This window comes from Callospermophilus lateralis, chromosome 19, assembly GCF_048772815.1.
Source record: "Callospermophilus lateralis isolate mCalLat2 chromosome 19, mCalLat2.hap1, whole genome shotgun sequence".
Taxonomy (NCBI): Eukaryota; Metazoa; Chordata; class Mammalia; order Rodentia; family Sciuridae; genus Callospermophilus; species Callospermophilus lateralis.
In genome coordinates, this window is record NC_135323.1 from 9,181,808 (window position 1) to 9,198,754 (window position 16,947).

General features: G+C 48.7%; 1 protein-coding gene across 3 annotated transcripts in view; it reads left to right on the forward strand.

Annotated features, from left to right (window-relative positions):
- Snx29 (sorting nexin 29) overlaps positions 1 to 16,947 on the forward strand; it is a 389,526-nt gene that overhangs the window by 103,615 nt on the left and 268,964 nt on the right. For all 3 annotated transcript variants that reach the window (XM_076839902.2, XM_076839903.2, XM_076839904.2), the window contains 2 exons: positions 6,632 to 6,695; positions 8,627 to 8,755. In XM_076839902.2, coding sequence (XP_076696017.1) covers positions 6,632 to 6,695; positions 8,627 to 8,755 — 193 coding nt within the window. The remainder of the gene's footprint in view (positions 1 to 6,631; positions 6,696 to 8,626; positions 8,756 to 16,947) is intronic.

Consider the following 16,947-nt stretch of genomic DNA (forward strand, 5'->3'; position numbering starts at 1 on the left):
ATTGATTTAAAAAGTTATATTTTGAAGCTCAATGTAGTTTATCCTTTCTCTTGGAGATAAAAGGAAAGGGAGTGGGTAGGCAGACAGATATAAAAGGCAGGATGTTAAGTTTGAAAAGCGATGATGTAGGTTAAGTCTATACCCATAGAAGCACATTTTTTATTTCTGTGCATGTGCCCTCGTGAGTCCTCTTTAAATATAACTGAGGATGGGCCCCCGGGGAGTGTGTTAGGCTTGTTGAGGTCTTGGGAGGAAATGCTGTACACAGCCAGGGAATTATCGCACGGGTCCATGTATGGGCGAGTACGCGTGCATGCGTCTCTAGGGCCAGGTGCACTGCACCTAGTCGTCGTGGTCACCTTCTCCCTTTTTAATTTTGAAAAGGGAGTTTCAAATTCTTTAGCCTCGGGACAGTATCGCCAAGACTGAAGCTGGGGCCCCTCTCACCCTCCTGTGGCAGCTTGGTCTCGGCACCTGCCATGGGTGGGCCGGCCTTGTCTGGCTGTGTGGATAGGGTGCCTGGGGTCAATGTGAGGAAGGAGGGACTTGGTTTTGCAGGCTTATCTAGCTTCAGGTCATGGTAATGACATGTTGGAATTTGTCACCCTCTCCTTTCCTTACCATGTGAATCACATTCCAGAGACACATAACGGAAAAAGCTCAATTTGGGCCTGAATCCCTGTCAGTGGGGCAGGAAATTACAGCTGTGAACCCAGTGGTTAGTGTTCTCTAATGAGGCCTTGAACTTATTATTAAATGCAATTGACATTTCTGCCCAGCCCATTCTGTGCTCAGTTCCTGGAGCTGAGGGGCAGGTTTTAGCAGTGGGAGACAGACATTTACTCCTCTATTAATTCACTTACTCACCTGACCCACAGGTCTTGAGTGTGCATTGTGGCCAGATGCTATACCAGGCACTGGGTCTCTGGCCTGCAGGGACTGGCAAGATAGGGGTGGGACTTTGGGGACAGGGCTACATGTGCACAATTTTAGCCCATCAGAGGATGTTTTCCTTCCCTAAACCCGTGATGCAGGTGGGTTTAGGGAAGGAAGGGTTCAGTTACCGAATGGGGTTGTTTAGCTAAGAGGACATGGCACCTGCTCAGGTTCAGAACACAAGAACAGAGAGGTCCTTGAGGACATGTAGGGACCTGGTGTAGGGAGTCCAGCAGGAGCAGAATGTCTGTTCTTGCAGGACATCTATACTTCCTGTGGCCAGTCTTTGCAGGCCAGCCCCTCTCTCCTGCCTTCCCGCTCATCTTTGGGCAGCCATCGTGGGTGCTCTTATATAGCAAGGAAGTGATACAGATGCTTTGCAAAGTTGTGGTTTCTCAGTGTCTTTGCCTCAGTGTGAGGGGTGCGGTCGTGTGTCTCACAGTGATATTTTAAATACCTACCTCTTTGCCAAAGTCTCCATTTTTTTCTGGGCCTTTTCTGGTACCTCTGTGGGCTTGTGCCCTGTGTCTGCCTTTGTTCACATGTAGACCTTTGCACCTGGTTCTAAAGGACCACAGCAAGCTGTTGATGGCCCAGTTCAAGTCTTCTTTAAGGAGGATGTTCATTACATTGGCCTTTTGGCAAATTAGCTTTTAGCAGATGAGGAGTTGATTGGTACCATGTGCCCCTCGGCCAGATGTATCTGCTCCCACCTTCCCTTTAGGGCCCAATGCTGAGGCGTGGGGACCTGGGGTCTGAATGTAGATCTGACTCAAAAACCTACATTGTTTCTGTGCTGCTAGTTTACTGCCCTGAGAGATGAAACCCACAAACCCTGGCCAATTAGCTTTTGTTAGATTGGCCCTTGATATGCAGACATTAAAAAAACTAGGTCTGGGGCTATAGCTCAGTGCCAGAGTGCCTGCCTAGCTTGTGTGAGGCTTGTGTGGGTTTGATCCTTAGCGCCATATAAAAGTAAATAAAATGAAGTCATTCTGTTTATCTACCAAAAAGAAAAAAAAAAGCCAAAAAAACTTACAGCAAAACTATCATTGCCTCAGTGACCTTGTTCTTTGGTTCCTGTTAAGAATGTGAATGTTCACATTTATAGGGTTTCGATTGCTTCATTTCACATTTAAATATCATGTGTCTATAATTTATTTTAGCACATAGCAGAAGCAAAGATCTAAGTCCTGATTTTTGCTTTCACAATGGTCCTTTGTCCTGTCAGCGTCTGTGGACAAGTCCATCCTTTCCAGCGTGATTTGAAATGCTGCCTTTTTTCCCAGATTGATTTCTGGGAAATCAATGATGAATGACAGCTCCATACACTGCAGCCAGGTGGGGAGCTGGATTTGAGGTAGGTGGACCCTGGCCGTCCATCCTCGGGAGAAGGTGAGCCCGACTCGGCCACACTCCAGAGGCCATGGAGGGAAGCTGCTCTGTTCTTGCTGGAAATGGGTGCCGCAGCAGGTGATAGAGACTAAATAAGTAAGGGGCAATGCGGTGCTGGGGAGGAGAGAACATGACATCTTGGAACACCTCTGCTCCTGGGGTCACTCGCACTTAGAGGAGTGTCATGTTTGTGATGCTCAGAAACCATCCTGATGCTGCCTGCTGCCTCTAATGCCCCAGGAAAGTCACAACCGCACCACCCCCCCATGTGACAGCAAAAAGGAATTCATGTTTAAGTTAAAGCCTGTTGAGGTTGCCTGCTCCACTCCACATTCCCATCCACCCTTGGCTCAGTGTTCTGCTGTGGCAGCGTGAGGCCGGCAGGGGGGGGCACTTGGACAACACAGTGATGGATCTTTTAAAAGGTTCCACCATTAGAGCATGGCTTTGCCTGCGTGTGTTATCTGTCATGCTTATGTTGATAGGAATAGAGGGCCCCCTCCAAGAGCTGGAATCAGTGTCTGGGCAGGGGAGGATCAAGGGAGGGTGATGGAGTGGATGGGGTCAGCGTTGGTTGTCCAGTTGTTTCTCACAGGTGGTTTCTCTGAGCTGACATTGGGCTACAAGATGAGCTGCTGGCTGAGACCTCTTAGGGCAACTTGAGGCTGTTCTTGAAAAGCGATCATTGTGGGTTTCTGGGTCATCCTGGGGAGCAGCTCTTCTCCAAGACTTTTCCTATGGAGTAAAGGTTTCAGCTGCCAAGTCTTGAGTGGCAGTGTTCAGGACTCCATCATCTGGTACCTAAAGAGCCAGAACCCAGATGCTTCTAGTCTCTTCCAGTAACAGTGAATTGTGGCTGGGTTCCTGTGCTGCCCATGGTGATCTAGTCTGCTGCTAGAGTATGGAGAGCACTTCAAATAATTATTTTACCTAGGTCGAGGTCCTGGGTGAATCCTGAACAAGTATGCACTGTAGACGACCTGTCCTTGTGAGCATGCACTGCTGCTTTGTTCCCACCTCTGTGCCCTGCCTTTGGAGAGAAAGTCACTCATCATAGTGATCTTATAACATCTTCAAAGCTACTGCATGCTGGACATTGTTCCAGGTACCTCATTTGCATATGACTTTATTGAATCCTTAGATGCTCAGACTCAAGACAGAGCTGTATCTATAAAATCGGATTTTTAACAGAGGGTCAGTAACTTGCTCAAGGTTTCCCAGGTTTGGAGCTGGGATTCGAGCCCGACTGCAGAGAGTGCTCTAAAAACCCTGAACCCTGCTGCATATGCTGCTCTCTCCACCAGTTCAGAGCTTCAGCCATCCCACAGGAGTGTGGCGTTGCCCCACCTTGTAGTTTCCAAGGCAGATACATGTCCTTGGTTACCCTGAGGTGTGAGTAGTTGAGCAGCAGTTTGAACTCGGATCTGCTTGGCCCAGAGCCGTTGATGGCAACTTTCCACGAATCATTGGGGTGGAAGCTGCTAGAACTTCTGATTCTCTTCTTGCCCTCTGTATCCTCCCGCTCTTGGTCTTTTCCAACTCTTGAATCCACCCAGGGCAAGTTTTTCAACCTTAGGCCTTAGATAGGATTTAGAAGGCCACTGGGACTCTTACGGGGACCTGGCATGAGGTGGCCACAGAGTGGAAATGGAGCTGGTTGGAAGTGCTGCCTAGGCACATAGAAAGCATTTACACCTGCTGTTTTGGCCACCAGCTTTAGGTGTAGAGGGGCTAGGGAGGAACAGTCTCTTGGGCTTCTCGTTCACAGAACTCAGATCCATGCACCTTGACAAAGCCCTCAATGTGAAGGAGCTGTGGATACTGAGGTGCATGACATACTGTGTGCTTTGGAGTTGTGCACACCTCGGCAGACAGGTGACTAATTACTGCATACCTTGCAATGTGCTGCAGGGTGGTGGGGTCAGGGAGGCCTTCACCGAAGAGGTGCCTTTTCATCAGGGCCTGGAGAATTGGTTGGTTTTCTTATTGAGACTAGAAGTGTGGGACGAGCTGAGGGAAGATGGGTTCTGGCCAGGAAATGCATGAACTAACATGCACTGGGTTATTATCTTGGGTGAGAATCTCTGTGGATAAGGCCAAGGTGGTTGAGGCACAGTTGCTCTGGAGGGTCTCTTGGGAGGCCACTAGACCTCCCTCTGTGAGATAGGGAAAAGGTTGTGTGGTATTCAGGAGCTATGTGGAGTGACAGATGTCAGCACATGACCATGGTGGTGGTGAACAACTCCTTCAGGGCCCTGAAGGCGGTGCAGTCCAGTACACCCCTTCTCTGAGCTCAGGCAGCAGAGGAGTATGCACTGCCACGTGTCATCTGTTGTGCTGTTGCCTGCCCTAGGCTCAGTGCAGGCAGTCTATCCATGTCGACCAGGCCTGCACAGGACGTTCCACCACAGCAGATACATGGCTGACTGGGATGCCCAGCAAAGAGGGGGGTTTCTTTGTTTATAATGAAATGTCACCTATTCCAGCCTCATGATACAATTTTGAGCATCTTATTCTTTTTCTCTTATGAGACTTGGGCAGCCAAGAACTACAAGGGGAAAGAAACTATAAGAAAACTCAGAACTCAAACGGGCCTTGGAGTAAGGAGCTACTCCCTAAGGTGCCCCAACATGCAGCTGCCACTTGTCCTAGGCTTCCTGGAGATGAGAGCCAGAGAGATTTTATCCTGCTTGTCTTCCAAAATATATTGTGTCTAGGGTCCCTGCCCCATGATAACATGAGAATAAGTTACCTTTTCCCCCACAGATTTATCAGTGTTTCCATTTTAATATAACTAACTCATATAGCATTATGATGAGTTCTACAGGGCTAATGCTTCTAGTCATAGGCTGAAAGAGACACGGTCCTGACAGCACCATCCTGTCTAATCTCTCCTTTGGTCCTTGCAGCACCCCAGGGAGGCAAGAGGGTAGGTACTGCTCCCCTTCGTGCCTGAGAGAAGGGCTCTGAAAAGCTGAGATGCTGGTTCAAGGCTCTGATCAAGGGCCCTAGTTACCTGGTTGAGTTCAGAATGAAAATTCTTCCAGACTCGTTCATCATAGGCAAATGTGAATGTGCTTTCTTGTGGGTTAAGAATCCTCTTGTGAGAGTCCTTCCTTGGGAAGGTGCTTGAACCCAGTAGGGCTCAATAGATGTTGAGTGTGTGAATGAATGAACATGTTTAATCTGGGCCACCTCAACTCCCGCAGAGCATGGCTCACGTGGGCAGCTTGCTGTGCTCTGGCTTCACCCATTTCCTATCCTGTGCCTTTCTCCTGGGGGTGGCCCTTTTGTTTCTCAAGACTGCTTAACTCTGCTGTGGACCTACTGACCCTACTTTTCCTTTTGCCCCTCTTCTTTCTAATCTTTATTATTCTTTCCCAGAAATGTGTTTTTTTACTGTTAAAAACAATTTCAAGATGGAGAAATTTTGCAAGGGTCATACATGACTATGGTCTTGAAGTATGGTGCTGCGAATTAAATCCCTCAGTGTCTGTTGTGGCCTCGTCACCTGGGCCTGTGTACTTTATTGGGCTTTGAAGTACACATTCTCCTGCTGGGAGCGCAATTTTTGCTATGAGCTTCTAGTAGTCAGTCTTTGGAGGCTGATATAGTTCCCAGGGTCCATTAAAGGAAATAGACCAAACAACCGTAGCTTTCCAGGAAAAATCAAAATTCCTGATTGTAGGTCTGACTGAGTGACTTGGAAGTGACCAGCACAGTGGCAACACTTGGGTTTGATGTAGATTGGAGGGTGTGGTTTCTACCCAGGCAGGCTTTCTTGTGGAGGATGTTGGTAAAGTAGCTTCTGAGAGTAATCATGGCTGGGTATTGAAGACCCCAGTTGTGTTGCCCATAACTAGCTGTAGAGGGGAGCAAAGGGAAAGCCTGATCCTTGACTAAACCTGAATGACTACCTCTGTGCCATTATGGAGCCAGGGTCACTCGGTCTCCTGTCTAGGTTGATAAATAGCTTTAATAGGGAATAAATCATTGTTCAAAATAGAGGCTGTCCAGGATCGGGGACTTGGGAAACATTAAGGAATCGCAAGCCAAATGTGTTCACCAAGGAAGTAGCTCTTTGTTTGTTCTTATCCTGCCCTGCCCTTCCACTTCGTGTGGCTGATGGAAGTGCACAGCTGAGCCTTCTGGATTTCTAAGACTGTGCAGGAATTACTTTTGAAAGGAATAAGGAACTTTCCAGACAAGCTGTCCTAAGGGCAGATGATCCAGTGAGGTGAGGCGATGGTCTGACAGCCAAGATCTGCTGATGGACTTTGACTTTGCTTTCTTTCCTTAGATGAACTACGACAAGCCATCGTGGCCATGATGAACAGAAAGGATGAGCTGGAAGAAGAGAACAGGTACCGTGCTTCTCAGTCTGTTCTGATCTTCCTCTGGCAGAGAATTAACAGATGAAGGCAGTTTTGCTTCATTGGCAAGTGCGACTGGCGATGTCTTAGCTTCTGGCTGTGCCACCTGAGTGTCCAGAGTGGCTTATGTGCAAGCAAGGAATGAGAACCTTGAATAATGGCATCACCTTAGAACAAGAATTTGGAAGAACAGCCTTTGATTCTCTTTAAAAAATAGCCTTTATTGAGATAAAATCCACACGCCCTACAGCTTGCCCATTGAGCATGTGCAGGCCAGCAGTTTTTAGTGTTTTCACAGATGTGTATGATCATTACCACAGTCAATTTTAGAACATTGTTATCACTTCAGAAAGAAGCCCCTGGACCATCCATTATCCCAAAGGCCCTTTGGAGTGGTCTTTGATCAAGGCCCCGTGTTAGGGTCCAGGCACTCTAACACTGTCTGAGGGTTTGTCCAACCCAGGGATACAGAGCAGGGTGACACTTGAATTCTCTGGAGTTGGCCAAAAGCTCCTTGAAGACACCCAGAAGCAAACATCTTTATTCTTCCCTTCCCTGTTGAAACCAGTGCCAGACACCACCTGCTGTTGGCTTTTGTCTGCTGTTGGGCTTCTCCTCTGCCAGAACCTGTCTTGGCCATGGTGTGGCTGGTAGGGGCCTGCCGGCCGGCCGGCCTGCCTGCCTGCCTGCCTGCCTGCCATTAACCAGGAAGCAGACCCACCTGGGGAGGCAGCAGGCCAGTACCACTTCACAAGCTTCTTCCTCATCCTTTATGGAACGTGAAAGCAAATGAGTGTGATATGTAAAACAGAAGAGTGTTTTAAAAGGAGTCTTTACAGACGGCACCATTTTCCAACTAAAATGCACTTTCCACAAAGGCCTGAAGCCCTGGCAGGGTGTGTTTCCTTGCTCCAGCGGGAGCTGTTTGCTGGGAAGGAGCCACAGGATTTATTTTCCCTTGTGAAGAACAGAACTCGTTGTCTGTTAATTTTTTCTTCCCAGAAAAGGAAAAAAATCATAGTGTGTTGATGCCAAGGCTTCCAGGTCCAAGACGGGGGTCTCCCCAGCTCCCCAGGAGCACAGGTCTTGAGGAGGTCAGTGAATAGCGGGCTGGGCTCAGGGCCTGGTGCTTTTGGCTGCACGCTGGTGTTTTATGGCAATGTCCTGGATTGTGCAGGTGCACCACAGTCAGTCACTGTCGGGTAGAACTAGCCACTTGTGCACAGCGAAGGAAATGGTCTACAGAACCACGTGAGGCTTGTTTCTGGGTGGAAACTTGAGGCGAGCTACTGGTCTACTCCCTTTTTGAGACCCGGAGTGACAGACACACGAGAGAACATGTTTTGGAGGGGAATGTCAAGTGCCAGCCCTGCCGCAGCACGATGCTTGCTCAGCCTGAGGTGCCGAGGAAGGCCAGGCTCCCTGTGTGATGTGGGTGGTGGGCAGGGAGGCTGGACAGCTGTCGTATCATCCAAGTGTATATTCTGTTTTTATGCTCCAGATATTCTTTTGGTCTCTCCCGACATCCTTTCCTTGGCTACATCTCTTACTCGCTGCGTCTGTGACAAAATGAGTCCAAATAATATCCTGCACCTTTTGGGTGTGTTTTTAAAAGGGCTTCCCTGGGACTTATCAAGTCCTTGCTCTGCCTTGATCCACACAGTCAGATGGCCATCTGCTCCTGGGAAAGCGGGGATATGGGGCCTGGCTGCAGATGACTGCCCTGGGCTCCTTGTAATTCTTGCTCTCGGGTGATTGGCAGTGTTTGCTATCTCCTGAAGTAAGTTTCTATGAAATAGACTTGACTTAGAGTGTGCAGAGCCCTGTGGACAGTGAATGAGTCTGGACTTGGGTCAAGAACAGTTTTCTGGGCTTGATGAACCTGTTTGATGGCATCTGAACAGTTGGGCCCCTCTTCCCAGATCCCTGCGGAACCTGCTTGATGGCGAGATGGAACATTCGGCGGCGCTCCGGCAGGAGGTGGACACCTTGAAAAGGAAGGTGACCGAGCAGGAGGAGCGGCACACCATGAAGGTCCAGGCTTTGGCAAGGTAGGGGGGGCAAGGGTGGAGGTGAGTGTGGGGGCTGTTGCAGGGCTGCGCACTTTTCACATGTATGCTTTAATAATAAGAAGAAAGCAACCAAAGGAGACAAAATTTATCTATGTTCACTCAATAAGTGATGTGTATGCGTATGGTTCAAAATAATGGAGGTTAAACATTGAGTCTCTGCTCATGGGTCCCAGCCAGCTGGTGCTCTCTGGATGCCCTTGATGTTGCCAGTTGCAGAGAGATTCTGTGTCCCCACACGACAGCGTGTGCACATGTAGCTGGCCAGTGCCTTTCCCACTTGCCCATCACTTCACATCTTGGGGAGGATCTGTGTTGTTGTGCCAAGGGGCTCCCATCTTCCTTGTCCCGTTACTGTGTCATTGTCTGATTGCACCAGAGTTAGTTTAACCAGTCTGCCAGTAGCTGAGTATTAAGGATTTTCCAATGTTGTGACTACTAATAGTCCCACAGCTAATACCCCTGTGCCATCATGGTGTCCCTGTGTGAGTGTGTTTATCGGAAGCATTCCCAGAAGTAGACCTGCTGGGCAAGGTGCCTTTCTAGGCTGGGTGGCAGCCCCCGCTGCCCTCTCCAGGTGTTTGTTGAGCCACGCTTCTTCCACAGCAACCTGCAAGGTGGCGCTGCTGCCCAGCTGTGTAGAGCATGGTAGGATCCAGGTTTTGGGTCTCTGATAATATCGAAGGAGAAAAATGAGGCTGGCAGAAGATCTTTCATTTCTGTTTCTCTGGTTATGGGTATGATGGAGCCTATTTTTACTTAAGAGCCATTTTTTTTTTCTGTGATGTTTATCTTATTAAAACTGTAGTGAATTAAAAAAAAAAAAACAGCTCCCATAAAACATCATTTTGTACTGAACGTGTTTTCTGAGCTGCACCCACAACCTCCAGCCTGTCGTTTCCCAGCCTGCCTCCTTGCTTGGCTTCCTACTGCAAAAGCGGTTTTTCTGGTAACCTTTTTTATATATCTGGATGTCGTATTTCATTGAATTAATGCACCATATTAAATTGACCAATTTAACATAGTCAATTTACCATTTGGGTTGTTTCCAGTATTTCCCCCCATTTTAGGTGAGACAAGCAGTTTCTTGGTGGTTCCTCAAAAATTGCTTTTAAATTAGACCAGGAGAGAAATAGATTTTGCGGCTGTGTCGGGGCCCAGAGTCGGGTGCATTTGCAGTGGTGGCTCTTCCATCTTGGTGCTGCTAGGTGACGTAAGCAGCATTTGTATCGTTGACATGTGTCTGTCACTTTGACCTCTTATCCAAGCCCTACTCTTCTAGCTTCTCCCCTTTCTTCAGGTTCTAAAATGATGTCTTGAGAACATCAGAGCCAGTTAAACGATAATCATAAATAGTGACTGGTGGCATTTTGTTAGCTGGTCCTTCATTTCACCTGGCCATGCTAATACCCTGTGGCATGCTTGCAATCAGTGTCTATAGGAAAACCTGCAGTCTTCAGAGAGGCCAGTTCTGAATCATCAGTGACAGAAAGGATTATATTCCCTGTCATTTACTGACTTGTGTAAAGACTTGGCTTACACTCAAGTTCCCGCTCCATTACTTGCAAATTGTGTTTCCGGATGAACTACTTAACTTTTGCAAGCATGTGTTTGCCCATCTATGAGATGGAGAGGGCAATCTTACCCACCCAGGCAGACTGGATGAGGAGGGAACGGGGTACGTAAGGTGCTGGGCGTATGTGTTGTTGGGACTGTTGTCTAAAGGGTATTTTGGAATCTGATAATTCCGGGAAAAATTTTATCCCATAAATAGGGTAGAGGAAAAACAATTTCTTGACTAGGCAGTTGTGTAATATGAAGTCTCCTCATGGGAACAAGTTTAAGCGACTTGAGAGTTTGTGGTTTGCAGGTAGAAGGTCATCTGTTCAACAGGTGATTATTACAGAAGGAGAGAATGGAACAAAGCAAGGTGGTCAGCAGGATGTGTAAGTTTGGAGAAGGTCAATTGCTGACAGAGTTCCACTCTGCCAGCTGTCAGAGCTTTCTTCTGGTTTCTGGCTGCAGGAGGAACAGCTGTTTGTTGGCAGACAGGACCTGCTGAGGTGGTGGGTGCTGGGCTGGGAGGGCTGTAGCCAGTGGGGCATCAAGTGCCAGGCTGGCAGTGAGTTTGTGCTGGCCCCACCCTGCTCCCAGGCCCACGTGTGCCCCCAGGGGCAGGTGTGACAAAGCAGGTGAACATTGAGGGTCAGACTGTGGCTCTGTTCCTTCCTAGTGGTGTGACCTTGGGAAGTTACTACTTAATCTCTTTTGGTTTTCTTAGTTGTAAAATGGGGATAAGAAAATTTGCCTCATTGAGTTATTGCATGAATAAAACGAGAGAGACCATTTGTCAGCTCAATAAATATGCTTCCCACAAGCTCAGTAAATGTTAACTATCATCATTTTTCTTTAATATAAAAATTATGTTACTAAGAGACGTTGCCTAATCAAAAGATATATTTTAACAGCAATGGTATAGAAAGAACGGCGCAGGCTACTTTAGATTCAGAACTGTGGAGTTTATTTTGTGTAAACATTCTAATACCAAGCGTGTATTTGTGTGTTTTACTGGCTTTGAGTGTATATTGTGAGGCTGAAACATCACTGAGCAACTTCTGCATTTGATTACAGATTTCTTTTGCTAAAAATTAATGGCTTTCCTTTCATCTGTCACAGTTCGACCAAGAACGAGTTCATGTAACTAGCTCAGTGCTTTTGTGGCCCTGAGCACCTGCTAGGCCCCGATGTGGAGGCATTACAGTCAGATGCAGTTAGGACTGTGCCAGTCACATTCCTCTAAATAATTGATTGCCTTGCTTCCTGCTGAAATAAGAAAACTCAAACTATGAGGCAGATGTTCAAAGAAAGAAGATACAAGTTTACACTGAGAGGGAAGTGTCAGACTCTTATGCCACTGTGACAGGCTGCCACAGACAGGGTGATCTAGAATGGACAGAAATTTACTGGGCTCATGGTTCTGAGGCTGGAAGTCCAGGATGGGAAGGGCTGCATTGGCCAGGCCCTCTGCTGAGTCATGGCATGGCGGAAGCATCACAGAGGAGAGCATGTGAGAGGGAAGAGAGCAGAACTCGCTTCTTTTAAACAATCCTGTTCTTGTGGTGAGGACATTAATCCACCGGAGAGGGCAAAGCCCTCTTGACCTAACCACCTCCCAACATTGCATGAGGAATTAAGTTTTTAACACCTGAACCGAGGGGACACAAGCATCGTAGCAAGCAAATAAGCATGGTGGTTGGATTGTATTGGGACATTTTCTACTTCTGCTTATTGAGATAACTATCTTCAAACTTGTTTGTTTAAAACAACAAATGTTTGTAACCCTCCTTTCTGTGAGGAATCTGGAAATGACTTGGCTGGGGGTCAGGGTCTCTCAAGAGGTGGCTGCTGGCCAAAGTTGCTGCCATCTGAAGGCTTGGCTGGGACTGGAGGGACCATTCTCATGCTTACTCACGTGACTGAACAGGCTTTGGCTCCTGGCCCTATGGGCCTCTTGTTAGGGCTGTGGACAACAGTAGCCGATTCCCATAGGGCATAGCTCAAGAGCAAGAGCCTACCCAAGATGTCAGCCATCATGTTTTGATAACCTGATCTTGGAACTGACACCAACCACTTCCACTGTATTTTCTAGTTATACAGATCAGCCCCGATGTAATGTGGGAGGGGAATACCCACAAGGCAGGGGCCATCTTGAAGGCTGCCCCCATGACCATCAGATTGTAGCTACCTACAGGGACTACAGGCACTGCAGAGAAAGAACCAGCAGTTGGCGTCTCTCTAGAAAGATTTATTGTAATTACTGGCCAATGTGGGCATGGATGATAATGGCTTGCTCGTTCCTGTGGACTATAGTGTGCAGGCTGGAGATTGGGGACGCTGGTGGTACAATCACAAGGCCTGATGTCCAGAGGACTGCTGTTACAGATGCAGTCTGAATTGGAAAGGCCTGAGAATTGAGAGCACCAAGGGCAGGAGAGCAGTGATGCAGCTCGAGAATTCGCCTTCCTGTTTTTGTGTGTGTGTGCGCGCTGCTCGGGCCTCCAGGGAGTGCATGATGCCAGGCTCATGGCTGCAGGCCGTGTGCCCTGCTCAGTTCACCAGTGCAAATGTGAATCTCTTCTGGAAACGCCCCCAGGCTCAGAGAGATGATGTTTAAGCAGATACCTGGGTATCCTGGGATCCCTTCAAATTTACACAAGATTAACCCTTATTCTACCCTGGATCTCTGTGGTGAACTCCTCCTCCTCCTCCTCCCCACTCTGTCCATGTGGTTTGATGGGGTTGACCCCGTCCTTCCCTCTACCCGCCATGCTTTGGAGGAGATTGGCTGATCCAGGCCTGGACAGTCAGTGACTCCATCCCTCAAGTTTTTGGCGACTTTTATGCCCTGTGGAAAGATCCTAACACCAAGTGGCACCAACATGGTGGAGAAATGGGGTGAGTGAAAATCAACAGTTCCTGATAATGTTGTTTGAGTTGCTGGATCCAGTCTTTCCTGAAGATGTTTTTCCCTCTGGTATTTTTAAGTGCATTGCTTTTGTTCTTTGAGTGAGAACCAACCACAGGCTGGCTCAGTTGTAATGTTGAGTCCTGACTGAGGGGCGCGGTTCTGGGGCTTGGGTGTTGGCCTGGAGTAGATTGGGTGTTCTCTGGGTCTATGTAGATTCACCCTCTCAACTGTGAACCTGCCAGATCCAGGAAGGGACTTCTTGTATGTGGAGATTTACCAAGGGGTGGAGATGGTGTTCTTGAGAAACCTGTTGGGTTATTGGAACAGCTCTGCCCCAGGCTGCTGCTCCTGTCTCTCTTGTGGGGCCAGCTTAGCAGGGTCCTTTGGTCAGCTTTTCCCTCCTGCTGGCCGGCTCGGCACTATCAGAGGTGTGTCACGTTTTCCCCAGCCCCTCCTGAAGCCTTTAAGGTCCTCTTCTCCTTAAACACTTAGGCTTGTGCTGCCCCACCCCCTCCTGAGGCTGCCTGATGTGTGGTGGGGACAGCTGACTTGGGAGGCCATGTCTGACCTGTACTGGAGATATACACAGCGCAGTGACTGCTCCTGATGCTGCCACTCAACAACCTAATGTCTCAGCCCTCTCCTAGCTTTGGTGGCATAGACCCCAAGCCTGGGCCGATGGGGATGTTTTTGCTGTGGCTAGGAACCCAAGTGCTGTTTGCTTTCTTCAGGTGGCCTTGGCTCCAGGTCTTCTGGAGGTGTCAGTGGTTTCTCCCCTCCCTTGGCTCTGTGTCCTCTGTGCTGATGTCAGTCTTCAGTGGGCTCTCTGCACATAGTAGCAAAAGTGGTGTCCGGTGGCACCAAGCCTTGTAGGATCCAAAAGGAATCCAGTGTCCCTGCAGTGTCTGCATACAGCATGAAGGAAGCCTGCTTTGTTGGGTTCATTGTTGACAGGGAGCAGAAGGCTGTGACTGAGAGCCTCACCAGGTCCCCAGGCAATGGGCAAAGGAAAGCATGTGTGTCACACTTCGTCTTGGATCGTGGGGAAGATGACATGAGTTAATGCTTTGAAAGCACTCGGTGTGGCCCCAGGCCTCTCCCAAGAGCTCAGTGTGTATCACCTAATTTCTTCTTCACTGGAGTCTTGTCTGAGTGGCTAGGGATGCTGAGGCCAGGCCAGGATCTTGTGAGTCCTCCCCTTGCACTTCCCCATCATAAGCATTTGGGGCCTGTTATGGTTTAGACCATAAGGTGTCCCCCAGAAGCTCATGTGTGAGACAGTTTGCAGGAAAGTTTAGAGGTAAAAATGACTGGGTTACAAGAGCCTTAACCTAATCAGTGTATCACTTCATTGATGGTATTAACTAGGTGGTAACCGTAGGCAGGTTGGTGGTGACTGGAGGAGGTGGGTCACTGGGGGCATGCTTTTGGGGTTATATTTTATCCCTGGTCTGCAGAGCTCTCTCTGCCTCCTGATTGTCATGTCCTGAGCGACTCTCCTCTACTACACCTTTCCACCATGATTTCCACCATGATGCTCTGCCTCATCTTAAGCCCAGAGCAATGGAATTGGCTGTCTGGACCACAACCTCTGAAACCAAGAGCCAAGAGCCCCAAATAAACTTTTCCTCCTCCAAAATTATTCTTATCAGGTCTTTTGGTTGCAGCATTGAAAAACCTGACTGAAGTGGCCTTTGGCCTGTGGCATTCATTTGACCGTCGTCTCCTCTGGGTCTGATTTCTTTCCAGCCCTGCCTGCCTAGTGTGTGTCCCTTTGTCTCGGGTGGGTTCCTGGGCAGTGGATCTGCATATGGGGCTCAGAGCTGCACTGTGCAGCCTGTAAGAGAAGGGTGGACCCTGAGCCTCAGGAACCTGCGGGTCCTCCCTCCAGCACCCCAGAAGAATTTTATTAGCTTTTGATGAAAGCTTTCAATCTTAGTTTCTGCCTGAAGGTTCAGACTCTGCTTTTTTCCTTTGTTCTTTTTTTTTAAAATCCACAGAAGAACATGGAAAAGGAGAGTGGCCCTCCCGAGTCGTGGATTGTGTTATCACGAGAGAGGAGGTCAAATGTGGGGATTGTGGACTTGAACCCCAAGCCTATCTTGGGTTAGAGAGGGGGCCTTTGGAGGTACGGGTCTGGCCACCTTAGGGCCATCCCCAGCTGGAACATGCACCCTGAGAGGAAGAACGTGAGGCAGTTGTGGCCTGGGATTCGACTGAAGATTCTGGGGTCTTCTCAGGGTCAGCAGGGATGAGTGTGGTCAGTGAGAAGCCATGTCTTCCGTGGATGGGGAGGAGAAGCGGTGGCAAGCTTGCCGGGGAGCTTGCCAGACGTGCGCTCTACACGTGTGCTCCACAGGTGGAGTAACAGGGCTGCTCGAGATGTCCTCAGGCAGGATGGCGGTGTCCTGCCTCACACTGCAAAAGGGAGAGCTTGTCATTTTTACAAAGCCCTGTTGAGTTCTGTTTGGTAAAAATAAACATGCACCAGAGCGTCAACCTGTTATGTCAAGCAAAACTTTCCCTCAGGCTCAGTAGAGTCCAGAAGTAAGGCCTACTTCTTGCTATGCTGCTTTCAAAAAAATTCACATTTGCTAAACAAATGGCTTAGGAGGCGCATGCTTATGGACTGAGAGTCGGGGATTAAGAGTGGGTTCCTGCTGTAGAAGAAGAGGTGCTATATTGACGTTCTATTGTCCCCCCAAATCCCTCCCCACTTTCTTTCACACAGGGGCATCAGCCAGGGCTTAGTTTTTCCTCCCTTGGTTGGTATAGGGGGTGAACTCTCCTAGGCACCGAAGTTCAGCCTGGACGTCCTAATGTGGTCAAGGTAATTCCATCTCCTTTCTAAAGTGATTGGTTCAGGTAACTATGGCTTGACCCAACTGGGTGTGGTGATTGAACTTGGCTTAGGAAGTAGGTGTGTCACCTGATTTTGGTCACACAGACATGATTTGAAGTGTGTTGGGACTTTGTTTGTTTTGATTATCAGGGATTGAACCCGGGGTGTTCAGCCACTGAACAACATCCCCAGCCCTTTTTATTTTTTGAGGCAGTCTTGCTAAGTGGCTGAGGCTGGCTTTGAACTTGTGATCCTGCTGCCTCAGCCTGTCAAGCTGCTGGATCACAGGTGCACCACAGCACCTGGCTGTGTTGGGACTTTGGAGGAAGATGGTCTGTTAATCACAGGGTGGCTCTCCTCCTGGATCGGGTGCTGCAGGGGTATAAAGATGGGAACAGCTTTGGCCATTTTGATACCATGAGGGGAGCTGGCCTTAGGGTGAGGTGTCTGTACAGCAGCTTGGAATGGGGAATTGAGGCAGGCAAACTGGGTCTTAAGATGTCACTGGGCTACTGGATCAGCTCCCTGAACTGTCCAGTGTGTGGCCACAAGCCCCTTTGCTCTCTAAGACAATTTGAGTTGGGTTTTCTGTTTCTTGCTACATTGAGGGTACGTGTAGATCTGAATTGTCTTGCCCACCCTCTCCTGCCTGCCTGGGGACTAGTAGGATCCTTCTGTGATAGACCTACCCACATTCCTGAACAGGGTTAGTTTTGGCATCAGAGACTTGTCTCCTGCAGGCTGCTGGTCTTCAGTTGTAGACCATAAGCTCCACATGGGAGTCCCTGTGCTCACCTAACCTCTCCTTAGAGAAGAACAATGCCCGGCACACAGTGGGGCTCAGTAGCGTTGGTTAGATGAAGG